The sequence below is a fragment of the Cherax quadricarinatus genome, chromosome 46 (genome assembly GCF_038502225.1).
Source record: "Cherax quadricarinatus isolate ZL_2023a chromosome 46, ASM3850222v1, whole genome shotgun sequence".
Classification (NCBI taxonomy): domain Eukaryota; kingdom Metazoa; phylum Arthropoda; class Malacostraca; order Decapoda; family Parastacidae; genus Cherax; species Cherax quadricarinatus.
Window position 1 is genome coordinate 31,742,863 of NC_091337.1, and position 24,989 is coordinate 31,767,851.

The 24,989-nt window shown below is 41.1% G+C and overlaps 1 protein-coding gene across 1 annotated transcript in view; it reads right to left on the reverse strand.

Moving 5' to 3' along the window:
• The window catches only part of LOC138854016 (calaxin-like), a 129,677-nt gene that overhangs the window by 55,262 nt on the left and 49,426 nt on the right, over positions 1 to 24,989 (reverse strand). Inside the window, exons 2-4 of the mRNA XM_070094406.1 lie at positions 22,982 to 23,057; positions 21,268 to 21,431; positions 14,523 to 14,654 (exon numbers count right to left, since the gene is read on the reverse strand). Of these exons, the coding sequence (XP_069950507.1) occupies positions 14,523 to 14,654; positions 21,268 to 21,431; positions 22,982 to 23,057 (372 nt within the window). The remainder of the gene's footprint in view (positions 1 to 14,522; positions 14,655 to 21,267; positions 21,432 to 22,981; positions 23,058 to 24,989) is intronic.

Sequence of the window (24,989 nt, forward strand, 5' to 3'; positions counted from 1 at the left end):
TTCAGGGTTTGAAGACGATCAGTTAATGCATGAAAAAAATATTAAGAAATAGTTTATTCATTATAATTCATTTATGCTTCCAAATTTCCTTTAGTAAATTTTAAAATTTGATGTTGATCAGAAGAGTCATTCTCAAGTTTTTTCCTTGGATTACACCATTTCCAAACTTTAAACTATTAAATAATCTAATTTATTTAAGTAAAACTGTCAGCATAATACAGCATTAGGAATTTCTTCCTTAGTTTGGTAGTCGTTGCTAAAGAAACATTCGGCCCAATCTGTATTGTTATTGCTAGTATTGTTGTTTGTCAATGTATCTGAGGATGGTACTGGTTTGTCGCGGGATATTTAGTCTCTTAGCTAACATCATTTTGATGTTTAGGCTACAATGCTCATTTAGGAGACTCATTTTTTTTGTAAGAATACGTGGACAAATGACTTAAATGCCTTCATTATTGATCAATTTTCTCTTTCAGTCATTATTACTAACTTAAAGTTGGTCTCTGACGCCTCGTCAACGATCATAAGATTTTATTACAGTCAAGTGACCAAGATGGCGGGTATTGATGAGTTGAATTGTAGGTGAGAGAGTCTGCTGTTAGAAGTGTTATTATATTGTCCAAGTTTGGCCAGGTAAAGTTGCTGTTATCTAAATACTTATCTTAGTTTTGGTTATTAATTGTTTTTGGTATTAATTGTGTGTCGGAAACCAGCTACTTGTGGATCCCCATTAATAATTAAGATATTTATTTGTATTGATAAATCTAGAAGATAATCAGCAAAGTTAGCCATGTTCCTGAATGTTAAGATCGGTAGATATCTCCAGTAGTGGTTGAGATCCATAATGACTCCATCTCCAGTAGTGGTTGAGATCCATAATGACTCCATCTCCAGTAGTGGTTGAGATCCATAATGACTCCATCTCCAGTAGTGGTTGAGATCCATAATGACTATATCTCCAGTAGTGGTTGAGATCCATAATGACTCCATCTCCAGTAGTGGTTAAGATCCATAATGACTCCATCTCCAGTAGTGGTTGAGATCCATAATGACTCCATCTCCAGTAGTGGTTGAGATCCATAATGACTCCATCTCCAGTAGTGGTTGAGATCCATAATGACTCCATCTCCAGTAGTGGTTGAGATCCATAATGACTCCATCTCCAGTAGTGGTTGAGATCCATAATGACTCCATCTCCAGTAGTGGTTGAGATCCATAATGACTCCATCTCCAGTAGTGGTTGAGATCCATAATGACTATATCTCCAGTAGTGGTTGAGATCCATAATGACTCCATCTCCAGTAGTGGTTAAGATCCATAATGACTCCATCTCCAGTAGTGGTTGAGATCCATAATGACTCCATCTCCAGTAGTGATTGAGATCCATAACGACTCTATCTCCAGTAGTGGTTGAGATCCATAATGACTCCATCTCCAGTAGTGATTGAGATCCATAATGACTCTATCTCCAGTAGTGGTTGAGATCCATAATGACTCCATCTCCAGTAGTGGTTGAGATCCATAATGACTCCATCTCCAGTAGTGGTTGAGATCCATAATGACTCCATCTCCAGTAGTGGTTGAGATCCATAACGACTCCATCTCCAGTAGTGGTTGAGATCCATAATGACAAATCTCCAGTAGTGGTTGAGATCCATAATGACCCCATCTCCAGTAGTGGTTGAGATCCATAATGACTCCATCTCCAATAGTGGTTGAGATCCATAATGACTCCATCTCCAGTAGTGGTTGAGATCCATAATGACTCCATCTCCAGTAGTGGTTGAGATCCATAATGACTCCATCTCCAGTAGTGGTTGAGATCCATAATGACCCCATCTCCAGTAGTGGTTGAGATCCATAATGACCCCATCTCCAGTAGTGGTTGAGATCCATAATGACTCCATCTCCAGTAGTGGTTGAGATCCATAATGACTCCATCTCCAGTAGTGGATGAGATCCATAACGACTCCATCTCCAGTAGTGGTTGAGATCCATAATGACTCCATTTCCAGTAGTGGTTGAGATCCATAACGACTCCATCTCCAGTAGTGGTTGAGATTAATAATTACTCCATCTCCAGTAGTGGTTGAGATCCATAACGACTCCATCTCCAGTAGTGGTTGAGATCCATAATGACTCCATCTCCAGTAGTGGTTGAGATCCATAATGACTCCATCTCCATCTCAAGGACCATAACATTGTATTAATCGCATCTGCTAGAAAAATGACAGGATGGATAATGAGAACCTTCAAAACTAGGGAGGCCAAGCCCATAATGACACTCTTCAGGTCACTTGTTCTATCTAGGCTGGAATATTGCTGCACTCTAACAGCACCTTTCAAGGCAGGTGAAATTGCCGACCTAGAAAATGTACAGAGAACTTTCACGGAGCGCATAACGGAGATAAAACACCTCAATTACTGGGAGCGCTTGAGGTTTCTAAACCTGTATTCCCTGGAACGCAGGAGGGAGAGATACATGATTATATACACCTGGAAAATCCTAGAGGGACTAGTACCGAACTTGCACACGAAAATCACTCACTACGAAAGCAAAAGACTTGGCAGACGATGCACCATCCCCCCAATGAAAAGCAGGGGTGTCACTAGCACGTTAAGAGACCATACAATAAGTGTCAGGGGCCCGAGACTGTTCAACTGCCTCCCAGCACACATAAGGGGGATTACCAACAGACCCCTGGCAGTCTTCAAGCTGGCACTGGACAAGCACCTAAAGTCAGTTCCTGATCAGCCGGGCTGTGGCTCGTACGTTGGTTTGCGTGCAGCCAGCAGCAACAGCCTGGTTGATCAGGCGCTGATCCACCAGGAGGCCTGGTCACAGACCGGGCCGCGGGGGCGTTGACCCCCGAAACTCTCTCCAGGTAAACTCCAGTGGTTGAGATCCATAACGACTCCATCTCCAGTAGTGGTTGAGATCCATAATGACTCCATCTCCAGTAGTGGTTGAGATCAATAATGACTCCATCTCCAGTAGTGGTTGAGATCCATAATGACTCCATCTCCAGTAGTGGTTGAGATCCATAATGACTCCATCTCCAGTAGTGATTGAGATCCATAATGACTCCATCTTCTGTAGTGATTGAGATCCATAATGACTCCATCTCCAGTAGTGGTTGAGATCCATAATGACTCCATCTCCAGTAGTGGTTGATATCCATAATGACTCCATCTCCAGTAGTGGTTGAGATCCATAATGACTCCATCTCCAGTAGAGGTTGAGATCCATAATGACTCCATCTCCAGTAGTGGTTGAGATCCATAATGATTCCATCTCCAGTAGTGGTTGAGATCCATAATGACTCCATCTCCAGTAAAGGTTGAGATCCATAATGACTCCATCTCCAGTAGTGATTGAGATCCAAAATGACTCCATCTCCAGTAGTGGTTGAGATCCATAAAACTCCATCTCCATTAGAGGTTGAGATCCATAATGACTCCATCTCCAGTAGAGCTTGAGATCAATAATGACTCCATCTCCAGTAGAGGTTGAGATCCATAATGATTCCATCTCCATTAGAGGTTGAGATCCATAATGACTCCATTTCCAGTAGTGGTTGAGATCCATAATGACTCCATCTTCTGTAGTTATTGAGATCCATAATGACTCCATCTCCAGTAGAAGTTGAGATCCATAATGACTCCATTTCCAGTAGTGGTTGAGATCCATAATGACTCCATCTCCAGTAGAAGTTGAGATCCATAATGACTCCATCTCCAGTAGAGGTTGAGATCCATAATGACTCCATCCCCAGCAGAGATTGAGATCCATAATGACTCCATCTCCAGTAGAAGTTGAGATCCATAATGACTCCATCTCCAGTAGAGGTTGAGACCCATAATGACCCCATCTCCATTAAAGGTTGAGATCCATATTGACTCCATCTCCAGTAGAGGTTGAGATCAATAATGAATCCATCTCCAGTAAAGGTTGTGATCCATAATGAACCCATCTCCAGTAGAGGTTGAGATCAATAATGACTCCATCTCCAGTAGAGGTTGAGATCAATAATCACTCCATCTCCAGTAGAGGTTGAGATAAAAAATGACTGCATCTCCAGTAGAGGTTGAGATCAATAATGACTCCATCTCCAGTAGAGGTTGAGATCAATAATGACTCCATCTCCAGTAGAGGTTGAGATCAATAATGACTCCATCTCCAGTAGAGGTTGAGATAAAAAATGACTGCATCTCCAGTATTAATTGTGTGTCGGAAACCAGCTACTTGTGGATCCCCATTAATAATTAAGATATTTATTTGTATTGATAAATCTAGAAGATAATCAGCAAAGTTAGACATGTTCCTGAATGTTAAGATCGGTAGATATCTCCAGTAGTGGTTGAGATCCATAATGACTCCATCTCCAGTAGTGGTTGAGATCCATAATGACTCCATCTCCAGTAGTGGTTGAGATCCATAACGACTCCATCTCCAGTAGTGGTTGAGATCCATAATGACCCATCTCCAGTAGTGGTTGAGATCCATAATGACCCCATCTCCCGTAGTGGTTGAGATCCATAATGACTCCATCTCCAGTAGTGGTTGAGATCCATAATGACCCCATCTCCCGTAGTGGTTGAGATCCATAATGACTCCATCTCCAGTAGTGGTTGAGATCCATAATGACTCCATCTCCAGTAGTGGTTGAGATCCATAATGACTCCATCTCCAGTAGTGGTTGAGATCCATAATGACTCCATCTCCAGTAGTGGTTGAGATCCATAATGACTCCATCTCCAGTAGTGGTTGAGATCCATAACGACTCCATCTCCAGTAGTGGTTGAGATCCATAATGACCCATCTCCAGTAGTGGTTGAGATCCATAATGACCCCATCTCCAGTAGTGGTTGAGATCCATAATGACTCCATCTCCAGTAGTGGTTGAGATCCATAATGACTCCATCTCCAGTAGTGGTTGAGATCCATAATGACTCCATCTCCAGTAGTGGTTGAGATCCATAATGACTCCATCTCCAGTAGTGGTTGAGATCCATAATGACTCCATCTCCAGTAGTGGTTGAGATCCATAACGACTCCATCTCCAGTAGTGGTTGAGATCCATAATGACTCCATTTCCAGTAGTGGTTGAGATCCATAACGACTCCATTTCCAGTAGTGGTTGAGATCCATAACGACTCCATCTCCAGTAGTGGTTGAGATTAATAATTACTCCATCTCCAGTAGTGGTTGAGATCCATAACGACTCCATCTCCAGTAGTGGTTGAGATCCATAATGACTCCATTTCCAGTAGTGGTTGAGATCCATAATAACTCTCTCTCCAGTAGTGGTTGAGATCCATAATGACTCCATCTCCAGTAGTGGTTGAGATCCATAATGACTCCATCTCCAGTAGTGGTTGAGATCCATAACGACTCCATCTCCAGTAGTGGTTGAGATTCATAATGACTCCATCTCCAGTAGTGGTTGAGATCAATAATGACTCCATCTCCAGTAGTGGTTGAAATCCATAATGACTCCATCTCCAGTAGTGGTTGAGATCCATAATGACTCCATCTCCAGTAAAGGTTGAGATCCATAATGACTCCATCTCCAGTAGTGGTTGAGATCCATAATGACTCCATCTCCAGTAGTGGTTGAGATCCATAATGACTCCATCTTCTGTAGTGATTGAGATCCATAATGACTCCATCTCCAGTAGTGGTTGAGATCCATAATGACTCCATCTCCAGTAGTGGTTGATATCCATAATGATTCCATCTCCAGTAGTGGTTGAGATCCATAATGACTCCATCTCCAGTAGAGGTTGAGATCCATAATGACTCCATCTCCAGTAGTGGTTGAGATCCATAATGATTCCATCTCCAGTAGTGGTTGAGATCCATAATGACTCCATCTCCAGTAAAGGTTGAGATCCATAATGACTCCATCTCCAGTAGTGATTGAGATCCATAATGACTCCATCTCCAGTAGTGGTTGAGATCCATAAAACTCCATCTCCAGTAGAGGTTGAGATCCATAATGACTCCATCTCCAGTAGAGGTTGAGATCAATAATGACTCCATCTCCAGTAGAGGTTGAGATCCATAATGACTCCATCTCCAGTAGAGGTTGAGATCCATAATGACTCCATCTCCATTAGAGGTTCAGATCCATAATGACTCCATCTCCAGTAGTGGTTGAGATCAATAATGACTCCATTTCCAGTAGTGGTTGAGATCCATAATGACTCCATCTTCTGTAGTGATTGAGATCCATAATGACTCCAACTCCAGTAGAAGTTGAGATCCATAATGACTCCATTTCCAGTAGTGGTTGAGATCCATAATGACTCCATCTCCAGTAGAAGTTGAGATCCATAATGACTCCATCTCCAGTAGAGGTTGAGATCCATAATGACACCATTTTCAGCAGAGGTTGAGACCCATAATGACTCCATCTCCAGTAGAGGTTGAGATCAATAATGAATCCATCTCCAGTAAAGGTTGTGATCCATAATGACCCCATCTCCAGTAGAGGTTGAGATCAATAATGACTCCATCTCCAGTAGAGGTTGAGATCAATAATGACTCCATCTCCAGTAGAAGTTGAGATTAATAATGACTCCATCTCCAGTAGTGGTTGAGATCAATAATGACTCCATCTCCATTAGAGGTTGAGATCCATAATGACTCCATCTCCAGTAGAGCTTGAGATCAATAATGACTCCATCTCCATTAGAGGTTGAGATCCATAATGACTCCATCTCCAGTAGAAGTTGAGATCCATAATGACTCCATTTCCAGTAGTGGTTGAGATCCATAATGACTTCATCTCCAGTAGAAGTTGAGATCCATAATGACTCCATCTCCAGTAGAGGTTGAGATCCATAATGACTCCATCTCCAGCAGAGATTGAGATCCATAATGACTCCATCTCCAGTAGAAGTTGAGATCCATAATGACTCCATCTCCAGTAGAGGTTGAGACCCATAATGACCCCATCTCCATTAGAGGTTGAGATCAATAATGACTTCATCTCCAGTAGAGGTTGAGATCAATAATGACTCCATCTCCAGTAGAGGTTGAGATCAATAATGACTCCATCTCCAGTAGAGGTTGAGATCAATAATGACTCCATCTCCAGTAGAGGTTGAGATAAAAAATGACTGCATCTCCAGTAGAGGTTGAGATCAATAATGACTCCATCTCCAGTAGAGGTTGAGATCAATAATGACTCCATCTCCAGTAGAGGTTGAGATCAATAATGACTCCATCTCCAGTAGAGGTTGAGATCCATAATGACCCCATCTCCATTAGAGGTTGAGATCAATAATGACTCCATCTCCAGTAGAGGTTGAGATCAATAATGACTCCATCTCCAGTAGAGGTTGAGATCAATAATGACTCCATCTCCAGTAGAGGTTGAGATCAATAATGACTCCATCTCCAGTAGAGGTTGAGATCAATAATGACTCCATCTCCATTAGAGGTTGAGATCCATAATGACTCCATCTCCAGTAGAGGCTGAGATCCATAATGACTTCATTTGCAGTAGTGGTTGAGATCCATAATGACTCCATCTCCTGTAGTGATTGAGATCCATAATGACTCCATCTCCAGTAGAAGTTGAGATCCATAATGACTCCATTTCCAGTAGTGGTTGAGATCCATAATGACTCCATCTCCAGTAGAAGTTGAGATCCATAATGACTCCATCTCCAGTAGAGGTTGAGATCCATAATGACACCATTTTCAGCAGAGGTTGAGACCCATAATGACCCCATCTCCAGTAGAGGTTGAGATCAATAATGACTCCATCTCCAGTAGAGGTTGAGATCAATAATGACTCCATCTTCAGTAGAAGTTGAGATTAATAATGACTCCATCTCAAGTAGTGGTTGAGATCAATAATGACTCCATCTCGAGTAGTGGTTGAGATCAATAATGACTCCATCTCCAGTAGTGGTTGAGATCAATAATGACTCCATCTCCAGTAGTGGTTGAGATCAATAATGACTCCATCTCCAGTAGTGGTTGAGATCAATAATGACTCCATCTCGAGTAGTGGTTTAGATCAATAATGACTCCATCTCCAGTAGTGGTTGAGATCAATAATGACTCCATCTCCAGTAGTGGTTGAGATCAATAATGACTCCATCTCCAGTAGAGGTTGAGATCAATAATGACTCCATCTCCAGTAGAGGTTGAGATCAATAATGACTCCATCTCCAGTAGAGGTTGAGATCAATAATGACTCCATCTCCAGTAGAGGTTGAGATCAATAATGACTCCATCTCCAGTAGTGGTTGAGATCAATAATGACTCCATCTCCAGTAGTGGTTGAGATCAATAATGACTCCATCTCCAGTAGTGGTTGAGATTAATAATGACTCCATCTCCAGTAGTGGTTGAGATCAATAATGACTCTATCTCCAGTAGTGGTTGAGATCCATAATGGCTCCATCTCCAGTAGTGGTTGAGATCCATAATGACTCTATCTCCAGTAGTGGTTGAGATCCATAATGACCCCATCTCCAGTAGTGGTTGAGATCCATAATGACTCCATCTCCAGTAGTGGTTTAGATCCATAATGACTCCATCTCCAGTAGTGGTTGAGATTCATAATGACCCCATCTCCAGTAGTGGTTGAGATCCATAATGACCCCATCTCCAGTAGAGGTTGAGATCAATAATGACTCCATCTCCAGTAGTGGTTGAGATCAATAATGACTCCATCTCCAGTAGAGGTTGAGATCAATAATGACTCCGTCTCCAGTAGAGGTTGAGATCAATAATGACTTCATCTCCAGTAGAGGTTGAGATCAATAATGACTCCATCTCCAGTAGAGGTTGAGATCAATAATGACTTCATCTCCAGTAGAGGTTGAGGTCAATAATGACTCTATCTCCAGTAGTGGTTGAGATCAATAATGACTTTATCTCCAGTAGTGGTTGAGATCAATAATGACTCCATCTCCAGTAGTGGTTGAGATCAATAATGACTCCATCTCCAGTAGAGGGTGAGATCAATAATGACTCTATCTCCAGTAGAGGTTGAGATCAATAATGACTCTATCTCCAGTAGAGGTTGAGATCAATAATGAATCTATCTCCAGTAGTGGTTGAGATCAATAATGACTCCATCTCCAGTAGTGGTTGAGATCAATAATGACTAGTGCTGCAGCCGCAGCAAGCAGCAACAAGGCTGCTCCTATATCTTGCCGTCCCCTGGGCCTATCCGAACTCCAGTGATGGCCAAATTTGCAAGTACTGCTGCAACAACATGCAAGTTAACTATAGTTACATAAAAACTGACGGTGACGACAACGAAATGGACTAAATATGACAGAAGAGGGACCGGCATTCAAGTACCAGACCTGCTGCCAGACGTGAACCAGACACAAGACGTTTTCCACCAAATGAAATAACTGACCTCCATATCAACTGCACCAGTGTTTAACGGGAAGACAACATGGCAGAAATCCTGATCAACTAAATCTCCAAGGAAATGCCAGGTCTGTAGGACTTTTTTCGTCAGTGCCAAACGAGGGAAAGATTTGAGCCTTTAAACATGGTTGACCGGCATTCAAACAGCAGCTACTGCCAGACGTACAACTAGCGAAGTGAAATTCTCATCTTTAGTGACGTTCATCTGTTGACAGTAGCATCATATCTGTACCACCATCATATCACCTGTACCAGTGCTAACGAGAGGGAAACACAGGAGACATCGTCAAATCAACAGTACAAAACTCCAAGGTATAGGACGGTTATCCCTCAGTGCCAGTCGTGGGAAAGAAGTGAATAGTTAAATAGTCAAGGTTAATGTTTTAGTAGCTGACCTATATTCAGCTGACCAGTGTACAGTGAGAGAATTATAGCAGAAAACGCCAAATATATCTATAAACTCAAGGAAAGTCAGGTTGTAGGTGGCGTTACTCCCCTCAGTGTTTTAAAAATGGCTGAGTCAGCAAAACAGGTCAGGAGACAACAACACCACACAACCCCCGGTAAATGGAATTGAGGGGGATTTGGAAGGATAAAACCATTGATTAAACCTTTCTGGTCTACCAGAATGGAAAGGAGTTAGAAGTTAATTGGTGAAGCCAGACTGTGAAGTGAGGTGGGTAGGGGAGGGTGAATAAGGGGTTAAATGTAAGGGTGTTGTGAAGTTAAGGGAAAAGTGAGCAGTGAAGAGGGTTTTGAAGAGGAAATTTTACTAGTAATTCAGTGTAATTAAAGCAGATACTAAGTGTACTAGAGACTGGAAAAGAGAAATAAATATTATTGTATATGAGTAAAAGAGCGAAGAGTGAAAATGGCAGGCATTAGAGGAGTACAGGCTGCCATAATTATATTTATATTTCTTCTTCAATTCCATGAAGAAAGAAATCAGTCATGTGGGTTGGAAAAGGTGAATGGAGTAACAGTGCCCTGGACAGTAAAAGCCCAACAGTTGCCATCCTACCAGAAAAGTAAACCTCACTATCGCCGCAAGGTATGGCAACACTGCATACCCAAACAAAAACAATGGCACACAGCTCTTATTGTAGCGCTCTTAAGTGGTGATATCCAAATTAATCCAGGACCTCAAACTATTGTGCAGAGGCAAAACAGACAGATAAATGACGGCAATAATGACGGTCTAGTAGCTAGGGATGATAACCTTAACTCCATATGTAATGCATACATAGGTCAATGTGAGACAATACAGCCATTAATATCTCAAACACTACCAAACAGATGCATACACTGTACTAAAGTACGCATGAAAAACAGAAAAGGCACCTTATCTAAAATGTGTAAGGGGTGGGTGCATGATGGATGTATGTACAATTATAGCAACGGTGCCAGAATTCATTTTGTGTGTAACAAATGCACTTTGGCACAGTTACCCTTTAGCAGTGATGATATTGATTTACCTAATTTTAATACAAATGACCCATTGCCATATATTGATGATTATGATTGTTTTATGAAAATAGGACTTCACTTTATTCATGTCAATGCAAGATCACTTCTTCCTAAATTGGCAGAGATTAGGATTCTAGCTAACAAAATTAGGGCGGCAGTTATAACCATCTCTGAATCTTGGTTGGATGATACGGTGACTGACGACGAGGTCAAAATAGATGGTTACAATATAAAACGCTTAGATAGGAACAGAAAGGGCGGTGGAGTATGTGCCTACATTAGAAATGACTTAGCTTACAACCCAAGACCTGATTTAAATAACAATAAACTGGAGATTCTATGGTTTGAAGTGCTGCTTCCTAAGACCAAACCCATCTTAGTAGGAACTAGTTACCGCCCTCCTACCCAGGACCAGTTCTTAGAAGACTTTTCCAGAGTCTTGTCCGGAGTTGAAAGCAATTGCGAGACAATAATACTGGGCGACTTCAATATCTGTTTTCAGCAACAAAATAACGGGCTATGCAAAAGGTATAAGCAAATTCTAGGATTAAATAGCTACACCCAACTAATTAATACACCAACCCGGATCACACAGTTCTCAGCCACCCTAATTGACCACATACTTTGCAACCGCGCTGAGAACATTAGTCAGTCAGGCGTCATTACCACAGGTCTTAGTGATCATTTCATCATTTACTGCACCAGGAAAATCACTAGGGATAGGATAGGCCTACACAGGACAATAAAAATGAGGTCAACTAGAAACTACAGTAAAGAAACACTGGTAAATAGGCTACACAATTGTGACTGGACAGAGATAACAAGTTGCACGGACGTAAACGATGCCTGGGAAAAATTCAAAACAATGTTCACTACCATTCTTAATAATATTGCACCAGTTAAAGAGGTTAGGATTAAACGAAGAACTGAACCCTGGATGACTACTGAGATATTAGATAATATGAAATTCAGAGACCAGCTGCTAAAAAGATTTAAAGCAAACAGACAGGATATTGCAGCACTAAATGAATTCCAAAGAGTGAGGAACAGAGTACAGAGGCTTATAAAAGGAGCAAAGGCAAAGCACTATTGCTCAAAAATTGAAGAATATAAGCATAACCCCAGAAAGCTCTGGCAACAACTAAAACAGTTGGGGTATAGCCATAAGCCAGTAGATATATCGGTCTAACATAGTACTCACTATCGATAATGAGGTATGCCACGAAACATCTAAGGTGGCAAATTGCTTTAATTCCTACTACACATCTGTTGCATCAACACTAGTAAGTAAACTACCAGCTGCATCAAATACCTTTAACACAGACTCTGATAAGTTTCAAATATACTATACCAATAAAGGGGTAACCCCAAACAGTTGTCAACTAGTAAGTGTATCTCATGACTTCATTCAAAAAGAACTAAGCAGGTTAAACCCAACTAAGAGCACAGGCCCTGATAACATACCGTCTAAGTTCCTAAAAGATGGTGCTTTTGAACTGTCAATCCCTATTGCTCACATAATAAATCTATCAATCACCACTAATACCGTACCAGAGGGGTTCAAGGAGGCCAGAGTTACTCCTATCTTCAAGAAAAATAATAGGTCTGATGTAAGCAACTATAGACCTGTTAGTATACTCAGTATAATATCTAAAATTCTGGAGAGGGCGGTGTATTCTCAAGTAGTTAAGTACCTTAATGACAACAGCATTCTCCATAGCTATCAATCGGGCTTTAGAAGATCCTACTCAACCGATACCTCCCTTATTAATCTGATGGATTACCTGAGAACTGAAATGTCAAAAGGGAACCTCATAGGTATGGTAACCTTAGACCTGCAAAAGGCCTTCGATACTGTCAACCACAATATATTATGTAATAAACTTCAAGCTATCGGTATAGGTTCTGTAGACTGGTTTAAGTCCTACCTTAGCAACAGGAGACAAATAGTCAAAATCAACAAAACAGAATCAGAACCCCTGCCGATAACATGTGGAGTTCCCCAAGGTAGTATTCTGGGTCCCTTACTATTCTTATGTTATGTCAATGATATGCCTATCAGTGTCAAGTGCAAACTCCTACTGTATGCAGATGACAGTGCTCTGTTAGTGACAGGTAAAGACCCACAAGATATTGCTAATGTTTTAACACTGGAACTGGAGTCCTGCAGCAAATGGTTAGTAGACAACAAACTATCATTACACCTAGGGAAAACTGAAGCCATTCTCTTTGGAACGAAACATAAACTGAGAAGGGTAAATAATTTTAATGTTCAGTGTAATGGGGAGTCCATCACTTTGGTTTCATCAGTTAAATATCTGGGAATCCCCTTTGACCCATGCATGTCAGGAGAATTGATAGGGAACAGTGTAGTAAAGAAAGCGAATGCCAGGCTGAAGTTCCTGTATAGACAAGCACGGTGTCTACCTACTGAGGCTCGCAGGACCCTATGTCTAGCCCTTATACAATGCCATATGGATTACGCTTGCTCTTCATGGTACTCTGCCTTGACAAAAAAACTGAAAGATAGACTGCAAATCACCCAGAACAAAATCGTAAGATTCATCCTGGGGCTGGGACCAAGAGAACATGTAGGCCAGGATGAATTACAGCAGTTGGATATGCTGAATGTTGAAGACAGAGTAAAACAACTGAAGCTAAATCATGTTTATAAAATTGCTCACGAACAGTGTCCAGAATATCTTCCTGTCAATTTTGTCAAGGTTGGGAACCAAAGCAATCATAGTACTAGGGGGAGAGAGCACAACTTTGTAGTACCCACAGTCAGTGGCCAGGCTTCAAACACCTTTTATTGTACAGCAATAAAGGAATGGAACAGACTACCCACAAATGTCAAGGCCAGTCATAGCTTGAACCAGTTCAAGAAGACTGCCAAAAAGTGTCTGATGAATGTAGCTACAGAAAGGGAGGGGAATGATTTTCTATTTTTTAGCTAAAATACGTGTAAATTTTACCTTATCATTAGTAATGACCCTCGTATTGTAGATAGTCGTAATGACCCTCGTGTAGTAGATAGTCTTTTTAGTATGATAATAAGATGTTATCTTCATTATAGAATAATAAGAAAATATTATAACCTTTATATTATAATAATAAGGTAAAAGGACCCCAATGGAAATAAGTCACTCTGTCTGACTTTTTTGGGTTATCCTAGGTTTTCTACACATATGCTGCTATGTATGATAATTCTATGTAACTGTATTGTGTATACCTGAATAAATTTACTTACTTACTTACTTAATCTCCAGTAGAGGTTGAGATCAATAATGACTCCATCTCCAGTAGAGGTTGAGACCCATAATAACTCCATCTCCAGTAGAGGTTGAGATCAATAATAACTCCATCTCCAGTAGAGGTTGAGATCAATAATAACTCCTCACTTTTGATCAGGTCGTCAGTTATATTTGGTTGTAAACACTGGTAACTCACAAGTGTCAATAGTATTATAATTTAGGTACATATTTTATTAGAATTACAAAAATTATGTTAATATTTAATAAGTGATGGAGGAGAACGTACCTTACAGTTAAGGATCTGGAAGTGGCCTATTATAAATATTCATGTGAAATACAAATATATTATTTAGAACGTTGATAACATGCAGTAAATATAGAAGAGTACTAACCAACCATATCCTTGATGACCTCATCAAGCTCCTCCCCGGGAGGAAGGTTGACCACTGATGACTTGAGGTGATGAAACATCTCATCCCGAGACACAAACCCATCGCTGTTGTGGTCGTACACACTGAAGCAGTCTACCTGGTACAACAACAATACTCATTATGGCACTTTTGAAGAGAACAGCTAGGTTTGTTAGCTTTGAAGCTAACAAACTTTCAGTGTTGCTGACCAATTGATTTGTTTTCCATATGATGCACCTGAGCTCTAATTATTCCGTATAATTAGTAATATAGCTAGACTATTTGCCAACAAAGGACCCCAATGGAAATAAGTCACTCTGTCTGACTTTTTTGGGTTATCCCAGGTTCTCTACACATATGCTGCTATGTATGATAATTCTATGTAACTGTATTTGTGTGTACCTGAATAAACTTACATACTTACTTACTTAATTTGGAGGGCGTTGCCAGGATCAACTTCCCAGTGCACGAGCAGACCTTCCCAGGCATCAGGGTGGGTCTTCAAGAAGGCACTGGACAGGCACCTGAAGTCAGTACCTGACCAGCCGGGCTGTGGTTCGTACGCAGGGTTGCGTCCGGCCAACAGCAACAACTTGGTTGATCAGGCCCTGATCCACCAAAAGGCCTGATCACAGGCCCGGTCACAGACCAGGCTGCGGGGGCGTTGATCCCCGATACCTTCTCCAAGTATATCTCTAATTACAGACCAGCTTCCCTCTCTTCTGTCCATAGTTTGCACTGGACATTATACGGTGAATGTCTGGCATGTTGGTGATGTGTGTCAGCAATGTTGAGTTTACCTCTCCTAGGTCCCAACACAACTATTGTCTGTATAATACTACACATTGCCACTACTACCATATTTGCCGCTACCACAACAACAACTACTACTACTACTACTACTACTATAGCTGCTACTATTATTAATAGTAGTTGTACTACTTCAAATATTAATAATAATAATAATAATAATAATAATTGGAGGATAGATGGGATAGTGAGGTTATAGGCAATGGGGTGGAAGATTTATGGGGTAGGTTTAAGAATGTAGTGTTAGAGTGTTCAGCAGGAGTTTGTGGTTACAGGAAAGTGGGTGCAGGAGGGAAGAGAAGCGATTGGTGGAATGATGATGTAAAGAGAGTAGTAAGGGAGAAAAAGTTAGCACATGAGAAGGTTTTACAAAGTAGAAGTGATGCAAGGAGGGAAGATTATATGAAGAAAAAGAGAGAGGTTAAGAGAGTTGTGAAGAAATGTAAAAAGAGAGCAAATGAGAGAGTGGGTGAGATGATATCAACAAATTTTGTTGAAAATAAGAAAAATTTTTGGAGTGAGATTAATAAATTGGGAAAGCCTAGGGACCAAATGGAATTGACAGTTAAAAATAGGAGAGGAGAGTTATTAAATGGAGAGTTAGAGGTACTGGGAAGATGGAGGGAATGTTTTGATGAACTGTTAAATGTTGATGAAGATAGGGAAGCTGTGATTTCGTGTATAGGGCAAGGAGGAATAACATCTTGTAGGAGTGAGGAAGAGCCAGTTGTGAGTGTGGGGGAAGTTCGTGAGGCAGTAGGTAAAATGAAAGGGGGTAAGGCAGCCAGGATTGATGGGATAAAGATAGAAATGTTAAAAGCAGGTGGGGATATAGTTTTGGAGTGGTTGGTCCAATTATTTAATAAATGTATGGAAGAGGGTAAGGTACCTAGGGATTGGCAGAGAACGTTTACCTGGAGTTTATCTAGAGAGAGTTTCGGGGGTCAAAGCCCCCGTGGCCCGGTCTGAGACCAGGCCTCATGGTGGATCAGGGTCTTATCAACCAGGCTGTTACTGTTGGCCGCACGCAAGCTGACGTACAAACCACAGCCAGGTTGGTCAGGTATTGACTTTAGGTGCTTGTCCAGTGCCTTCTTGAAGACAGTCAGGGAACTATTGGTAATTCCCCTTATGTGATAAATGGTTTAAAAAACCGACAAGTTGAAGAGTGAGACACTTATGTAACATATGGGAATTTTTATTGAGGAAGCGTTTCGCCACACAGTGACTTTATCAGTCCAATACAAATCAACCCCCTCCCCGGCCTCCTCTCCTTACACCTTTCTACTTTATATTGGACTGATGAAGTCACTGTGTGGGGAAACGTTTCCTCAATAAAGATTCCCATATGTTACATAAGTGTCTCAATCTTCAACTTGTCGGTTTTTTAAACCATTGATCACAACTGTCAGACACTGCATCATCATGGGATCTTGATACAAAGAATTCATCAAACTTGTCCAACCTTAGGACGAGGACCTACTTCGACTAGTGGATGGTACCACTATGACCCCGCCTCACCTGACTACAGTATATAAGCCACGTCTACGGCCCTATGCTGTACATTCTACAACATTGATGGACTGAAGTTTAGATTTAGAAAGGACATAGGAAAGTATTGGTTTGGAAATAGGGTAGTTGATGAGTGGAACAGTCTACCTAGTTGGGTTATTGAGGCTAGGACTTTGTGTAGTTTCAAATTTAGGTTGGATAAATACATGAGTGGGAAGGGTTGGATTTGAGAGGGACTTGCACATCAGAGCTTATTTCTTGGGTAGCATTGAAAATTGGGTTGGTCAAATTTTTGTTAGTGGGATGAATTCTAAAGGACCTGCCTAGTATGGGCCAACAGGCCTGCTGCAGTGTTCCTCCTTTCTTATGTTCTTATGTTCTTATGAACTCATCGACTCCAGGTTGAGGGACTGATTACCTCAAACTCCTCTCCTTACACCCTTCTGATTTGTATTGGGCTGATGAAGCCAACGTATGGCGCAACGTTTCATCAATAGAGAGTCCCATATATTGCATAAGTGTCTCAATCTTCAATTCCCCTTATGTATGTTGGGAGGCAATTGAACAGTCTTGGGTCCCGGACACTTATTGTGTTGTCTCATTGTACTCGTGGCGCCCCTGCTTTTCATCGGGGTAATGTTGCATCTCCTGCCGAGTCTTTTGCTTTCATATGGAGTGATTTTCGTGTGCAATTTGATACCAGTCCCTCCAGGACCTTCCAAGTGTATATTATCATGTATCTCTCTCGCCTGCATGCATAGTTCCTTTGTATAAAGGCAAAGGTGTTAATAGAGAGAGTGCAAAATTTTTAGGAGAATAAGTCTGTTGATTATACCTGTTATAATTGAAAGAATTAAGAGTAAGACGGAGAGTAGGATAGCAGATGAACAAGGAGGCTTTAGGAAAGGTAGGGGGTGTGTAGACCAAGTGTTTACAGTGAAACATATAAGTGAATAGTATTTAGAAAAGACTAAAGAGGTTTTTGTGGCATTTATGGATTTAGAAAAAACATATGACAGGGTGGATAGGGGGGCAATGTGGCAGATGTTGCAGGTGTATGGTATAGGAGGTAGGTTACTGAAAGCAGTGAAGAGTTTTTACGAGGATAGTGAGGCTCAGGTTAGAGTATGTAGGAAAGAGGGAGATTATTTCCCAGTAAAAGTAGGCCTTAGACAAGGATGTGTGATGTCACCGTGGTTGTTTAATATATTTGTGGATGGGGTTGTAAGAGAAGTGAATGTGAGGGTCTTGGCAAGAGGTGTGGAGTTAAAAGATAAAGAATCACACATAAAGTGGGAGTTGTCACAGTTGCTCTTTGCTGATGACACTGTGCTCTTGGGAGATTCTGAAGAGAAGTTGCAGTTGGTGGATGAATTTGGTAGAGTATGTAAAAGAAGAAAATTAAAAGTGAATGTAGGAAAGAGTAAAGTTATGAGGATAACAGAAAGATTTAGTGACGAAATATTGGATATCAGATTGGAGGGAGAGAGTATGGGGGAGGTGAATGATGGATCTATGAAGGATGAGATGAATCATAGAACTGATGAGGGAACAAGGTTGAGTGGTGCACTTAGGAGTCTGTGGAGTCAGTGGAAGCAAAGAGGGGAATGTATGAGAGTATAGTTATACCAACACTCTTATATGGGTGTGAAGCATGGGTGATGAATGTTATAACGAGGAGAAGGTTGGAGGCAGTGGAGATGTCATGTCTGAGGGCAATGTGTGGTGTGAGTATAATGCAGAGAATTCGTAGTTTGGAAATTAGGAGGTGTAGGATTACCGAAACTATTATCCAGAGGGCTGAGGAAGGGTTGTTGAGGTGGTTGAGACATGTAGAGAGGATGGAACGAAACAGAATAACTTCGAGAGTGTATAAGTCTGTAGTGGAGGGAAGGCGGGGTAGGGGTCGGCCTAGGAAGGGTTGGAGGGAGGGGGTAAAGGAGGTTTTGTGTGCGAGGGGCTTGGACTTCCAGCAAGCGTGCATGAGTGTGTTAGATAGGAGTGAATGGAAACAAATTGTTTTTAATACTTGACGTGCTGTTGGAGTGTGAGCAAAGTAACATTTATGAAGAGATTCAGGGAAACTGGCAGGCCGGACTTGAGTCCTGGAGATGGGAAGTACAGTGCCTGCACTCTGAAGGAGGGGTGTTAATGTTGCAGTTTAAAAACTGTAGTGTAAAGCACCCTTCTGGCAAGACAGTGATGGAGTGAATGATGGTGAAAGTTTTTCTTTTTCGGACCACCCTGCCTTGGTGGGAATCGGCCGATGTGTTAATAAAAAATAAAAAAAAAACTTCTGTTTCTTTTTCTTAATGGAATGTGCCCTAGGAAGCCCTCAAGTGCCATAGAGTTATTTTTTTGTAGGTAAAGGTTCGGATCCATGTTGTTTAAGATATCTTCCCAGCTTGTTTCATTTAGGATATCCTTGACTTGTTCCAATTGTATTGAAGTTGAATTTTGTGAAGACGCCTTCATGACTGATCACATTGTGCTGGTCAGGAGCCCTGTACGTACATGTCTGTACCTCTGTTATGTTGTGATCTGAGTGTATTGTCTTTGATACAGTTATATTACGTATCAGATCGTCGTTGTTAGAGAATATTTGATCCAGTGTATTTTCTAGTCTTGTAGCCTTTAATATTTGCTGTAGATCTCAATAATATATCTAGTTTGACTCTCCTGAACAGTGATATTTGGGTCAGGAATTCAATTCGTGTTTACCAGAATGACTTTACTGGTTCCCCTTTTCATGATGACACAAACAATGATCTTGATTAGAAATTACACTCTGATGATATTTTTTTTCCAGTGTCCGTAAAAACAATAAAGCCAATAAGAATTTGGTTTTCCAAAACTCGATTCTTCGCTTGAATGAAGTACCGAGTTACTCTATAAAACATTTGAAACAGAAAACAATGTCAGCAAACTGAGTAAAATCAGTGACTGGAATATATATGTTTTGTAGAAGACTTTAGATTTTCCCGCCGGAGCGGCTAGTTTATTGTGGCCTCCACATATATCGTGTGGACGGTAGTGCAAGAGTATGTATATATTTTACTTGGTTATAAAAGGACCATTATTTTTAAATGGGTGGACCGGTAAGCCAGCGGAAGGCCTCGGTCAGATGACCATAGCTCCAAAGGCAGGTCATCATCTGACTAAGACCCGCGTCAGGAAACACTTGTCCTGTTTCCTGACAAACCTTACCTAACCTAACCTGCAAGAGCATGTGGATACATAATAGACCTAGGAACTAGGACCCGTTCTCTCTTGTCCAAGAACAAAAGAAAAATGAAATTCATTTTGGTTTTGAGTAGTTTCCATGAATGGTGGTATATTCTCTCCATGTATATGTATTATGAGACAGTGCTCTATGTCTTCATTTGCGAACGATACATAGCTAATAAACAGAATAAGTGCAGGACAGGGCAGAGAAAAGCTACAACATGAGCTGGAAAACTGCAGAAGTTGTAAGAGCGGCGGCGGATCCTCAATGAAACTAATGAAGCTTAAAATTCAGGGCCCCTATTCCTAGAGGGGCCCCCTAATCCTGGAGGGGCCCCAGAAGCGATTTTATCCACAATGCTTAATAATTCTGGGTCTACTGTATGAGAAGGGGTTGCGATGGGGCCCCCATAACAGTTCAGGCTTCAGGGCCCCAAAAAATGTAGGTCCACCACCGGACAAGAGAAGTGATTAATACACCTCAGTTCCAGTAAGAGTTGTGGAAACTAGGAAAGGTGAGCAAATAAATGACACAGAAAGAAGACTGAAGGTACACAGGCTACTGACGTTAAGGAAGACAGCAACCCATGGGTGAGCAGGTCACCAGAGCTGCACATCACCAGAATAACCATGGAAGAATACACATGTTTGGCAGATCTGAGAATGACGTTTAGGTATCTCAAGCAGTAATCCTTTAATTCCTATAAATGACTTCGTGAGTCTCATCATATGGATTCCCCACGAGAAAATCATGGCTTATAGATTCTCTAATGAATAATCTCGGAGCAAAGAGAAATAACCTACAGAGAAAGAAGACATACACGGTACTTTCAGAACTCAATAGGATATAAACAGACAGCTTGAAAAAACATATTAAGGATATAAATTAAGATTACGTAGTGTCAGATCAACCTAAATTCAAGCCCATGACACCAGAGGAGAGGCTTATTGACACACTACTGTCTGATTAGAAGTCTGAGAAGAAGCCTCTCACTGAATGTCAGTATACAAAGGGACAAAGTTATAAAACTATCATAACTCCATAGTGAGGAAATAGTAACTCATGCTTTACTCTTTTATATAAGTGACAAGTAAATGTTTTTTCTATCGTCACCCCTCATTAATTTGTAAGGGAATTAACCAGTAACATTAGAAGCCCCGCCCTCTACCCTTCACGTACAGTCAATCTTCTCATCAAGGGAGCCACGCAGGAAGACAGACATGCCCACCACGAATTCCTCTGGGCCCACTACACCGTCCTGATCCATGTCGAACACTTGATAAATTGCCTCCATCAGACCCTCATCAGTCATACCAAAAAGCCCATGCATGATATCACGGAATCTGTGGAGGTGAAAGAAAGTGGGAGGTATTATGGATTTTTAGTTACACATTTGAATATACTATCTGAGAATTATTTTTCATTTTAAAGCCTGGCCATATCTTCTCTGTGATGTGACCCACATCCCAGAGAGAGTGCTTAGTCAGAGTGGACATAGAAGAGTGCAAGTGAAAGCATAAAGTGAAGCTGTGGATGGGTGAGTTCATAGCAATACAAATAAACAACATAGATACTATGTAAAACTGTTAACTAGTGAATCTAATATAATAAAAATAGGTTAGCATGCTAGTAGGTGCGTCGACTGTTGAAAGATGTAGAAGAAACAGGAGAAAAAATGTAAAATTCTTTGATAAAAAGTGTTAAATACATGTACAGAATGCTAAGTTATTGCAAAATGTGAAAAATAAACCAAGAGACTGGAAGAGAGAGTGTTACAAAAAACGCGAAATCTAATAAGCATAAAGATCTCCAGTAAATACTAGAAAGGACTGCCCTTCTAGCAGTCTAGCCTGTTACTGGGTTTTCGTAACAAGTAGTCAGTATCCTTGTCCAGTTATCCATTAGAATTCAGTAAGATTTAACAGTGATTCAGGATTACAACTGGTAGGCTACTAACTAAAGAAATTAAAATTTAATAAGTTTATTAACAATTAAACTGTCGAGGCATATATTATCAAATTAAATTAAATTAATCTCTCGTGTACAGTAGTATTGTGCTGAAGGCACATATCACATCATTATGGCTTTTAAGTACCGTCTGGTACATTGTTAGCATTTAATAACATCATACAAATATATACAAGTAAGTTAGTGTGTATGTGTGTAAGTGCTCTAAGTAGTTCACTATGTCTCAAGACTCGACTAGACTTAACCAGTGACTGACTAAACGTCCTCACATAAACTAACTTCTTGACCAACCTGGCAATCAGAACAGCTTGCTTGAACAATAAAACGACTGATAAGTCGAACAGCAATATGACAAGCAACAGCAACACAGAATCAGGATCAAGGAGATAATATAACGACACTAAGTAGGGACCATCAGCAGATCCCCCACAAAAGTCACAAAACTCCCATACTACTAAATCTAAGTTCAGCATTAGAAAATCCCCGACTGTGACAGTACACAGATACCAGTACAAATTAGGTCAGAAGCTACAGCTCATGACCTGAGTTTCTCAGAGTGTCTAAGCGACACACAACCTCAGTACAACGTCGAAAATCACTAAGTCTAGGATATGTTCTGTGAACAGAGTTACACAGAACCAACAACAAGAAAGCGACAGACACGATCCTCCAACAAGAGCCAGTAAGGAAGACACTTCTTGTCGGAAGCCAAGCAAAAACAGAAAAGAGGTCGAGTCAAAGCAAGACAGTCTCACCCAGGTGAGGTGTGATCACCCCCCCCTGATCACGTGCTCAGTGGACTGCTGCTGCCCAGCAACACACAAGCCGGCAGAGTAACGAGCGAAACGCTTGTTAAACAATGTTGTCAGTTACTTAACACTCGAACTATGAGCACTAAATAATATATATAAATGTTACATGCTACCTGTTACCATCCATGCGCGGGGAGGTGCTGGAGGGGTCGTGCAGAGCCAGGAGTGCGTCAACCTCCTCACAACTAACTGAAACCAAAGAGTACAAGTTATAACAAGTTAGTTTTGATATTATACAGATCTAACTATAAAACTCTTATTAGTTTTCAGGAGCAAAATTAATGTATCACTTATTAAATCACTATAGTACATATATACATGTACACATAGTACATACATGTACACATAGTACATTCATGTACACGTAGTACATAGATGTACACGTAGTACATAGAAGTACACGTTTTTATTTATTTATTTATTTATTAATTTGAACATGATACAGAGAAGTACAAGGAATACAGTTATTAAAGTGCAGCATGTCAGAGCACCTTGTATGCAGAGCATTATGGGCAGGATTAAAATTAACTTAAGATTAACTAATCAACGATATATTCAGTGGTACAAAAATTATTGTAAAACAGATAACAATTTAGTACAAATGAGTATTACAAAGACAGGTCATATGGTCATTTACTGTGTTGCTGTATAATCAGTAGAATGGAGTATTACCTGGAGTTACCTGGAGAGAGTTCCGGGGGTCAACGCCCCCGCGGCCCGGTATGTGACCAGGCCTCCTGGTGGATCAGAGCCTGATCAACCAGGCTGTTGCTGCTGGCTGCAAGCAAACCAACGTACGAGCCACAGCCCGGCTGATCAGGAACTGACTTTAGGTGCTTGTCCAGTGCCAGCTTGAAGACTGCAAGGGGTCTGTTGGTAATCCCTCTTATGTGTGCTGGGAGGCAGTTGAACAGTCTCGGGCCCCTGACACTTATTGTATGGTCTCTTAACGTGCTAGTGACACCCCTGCTTTTCATTGGGGGGATGGTGCATCGTCTGCCAAGTCTTTTGCTTTCGTAGTGAGTGATTTTCGTGTGCAAGTTCGGTACTAGTCCCTCTAGGATTTTCCAGGTGTATATAATCATGTATCTCTCCCTCCTGCTTTCCAGGGAATACAGGTTTAGGAACCTCAAGCGCTCCCAGTAATTGAGGTGTTTTATCTCCGTTATGCGCGCCATGAAAGTTCTCTGTACATTTTCTAGGTCAGCAGTTTCACCTGCCTTGAAAGGTGCTGTTTGTGTGCAGCAATATTCCAGCCTAGATAGAACAAGTGACCTGAAGAGTGTCATCATGGGCTTGGCCTCCCTAGTTTTGAAGGTTCTCATTATCCATCCTGTCATTTTTCTAGCAGATGCGATTGATACAATGTTATGGTCCTTGAAGGTGAGATCCTCCGACATGATCACTCCCAGGTCTTTTGACGTTGGTGTTTCGCTCTATTTTGTGGCCAGAATTTGTTTTGTACTCTGATGAAGATTTAATTTCCTCATGTTTACCATATCTGAGTAATTGAAATTTCTCATCATTGAACTTCATATTGTTTTCTGCAGCCCACTGAAAGATTTGGTTGATGTCCGCCTGGAGCCTTGCAGTGTCTGCAATGGAAGACACTGTCATGCAGATTCGGGTGTCATCTGCAAAGGAAGACACGGTGCTGTGGCTGACATCCTTGTCTATGTCGGATATGAGGATGAGGAACAAGATGGGAGCGAGTACTGTGCCTTGTGGAACAGAGCTTTTCACCGTAGCTGCCTCGGACTTTACTCTGTTGACGACTACTCTCTGTGTTCTGTTAGTGAGGAAATTATAGATCCATCGACCGACTTTTCCTGTTATTCCTTTAGCACGCATTTTGTGCGCTATTACGCCATGGTCACACTTGTCGAAGGCTTTTGCAAAGTCTGTATATATTACATCTGCATTCTTTTTGTCTTCTAGTGCATTTAGGACCTTGTCGTAGTGATCCAAAAGTTGAGACAGACAGGAGCGACCTGTTCTAAACCCATGTTGCCCTGGGTTGTGTAACTGATGGGTTTCTAGATGGGTGGTGATCTTGCTTCTTAGGACCCTTTCAAAGATTTTTATGATATGGGATGTTAGTGCTATTGGTCTGTAGTTCTT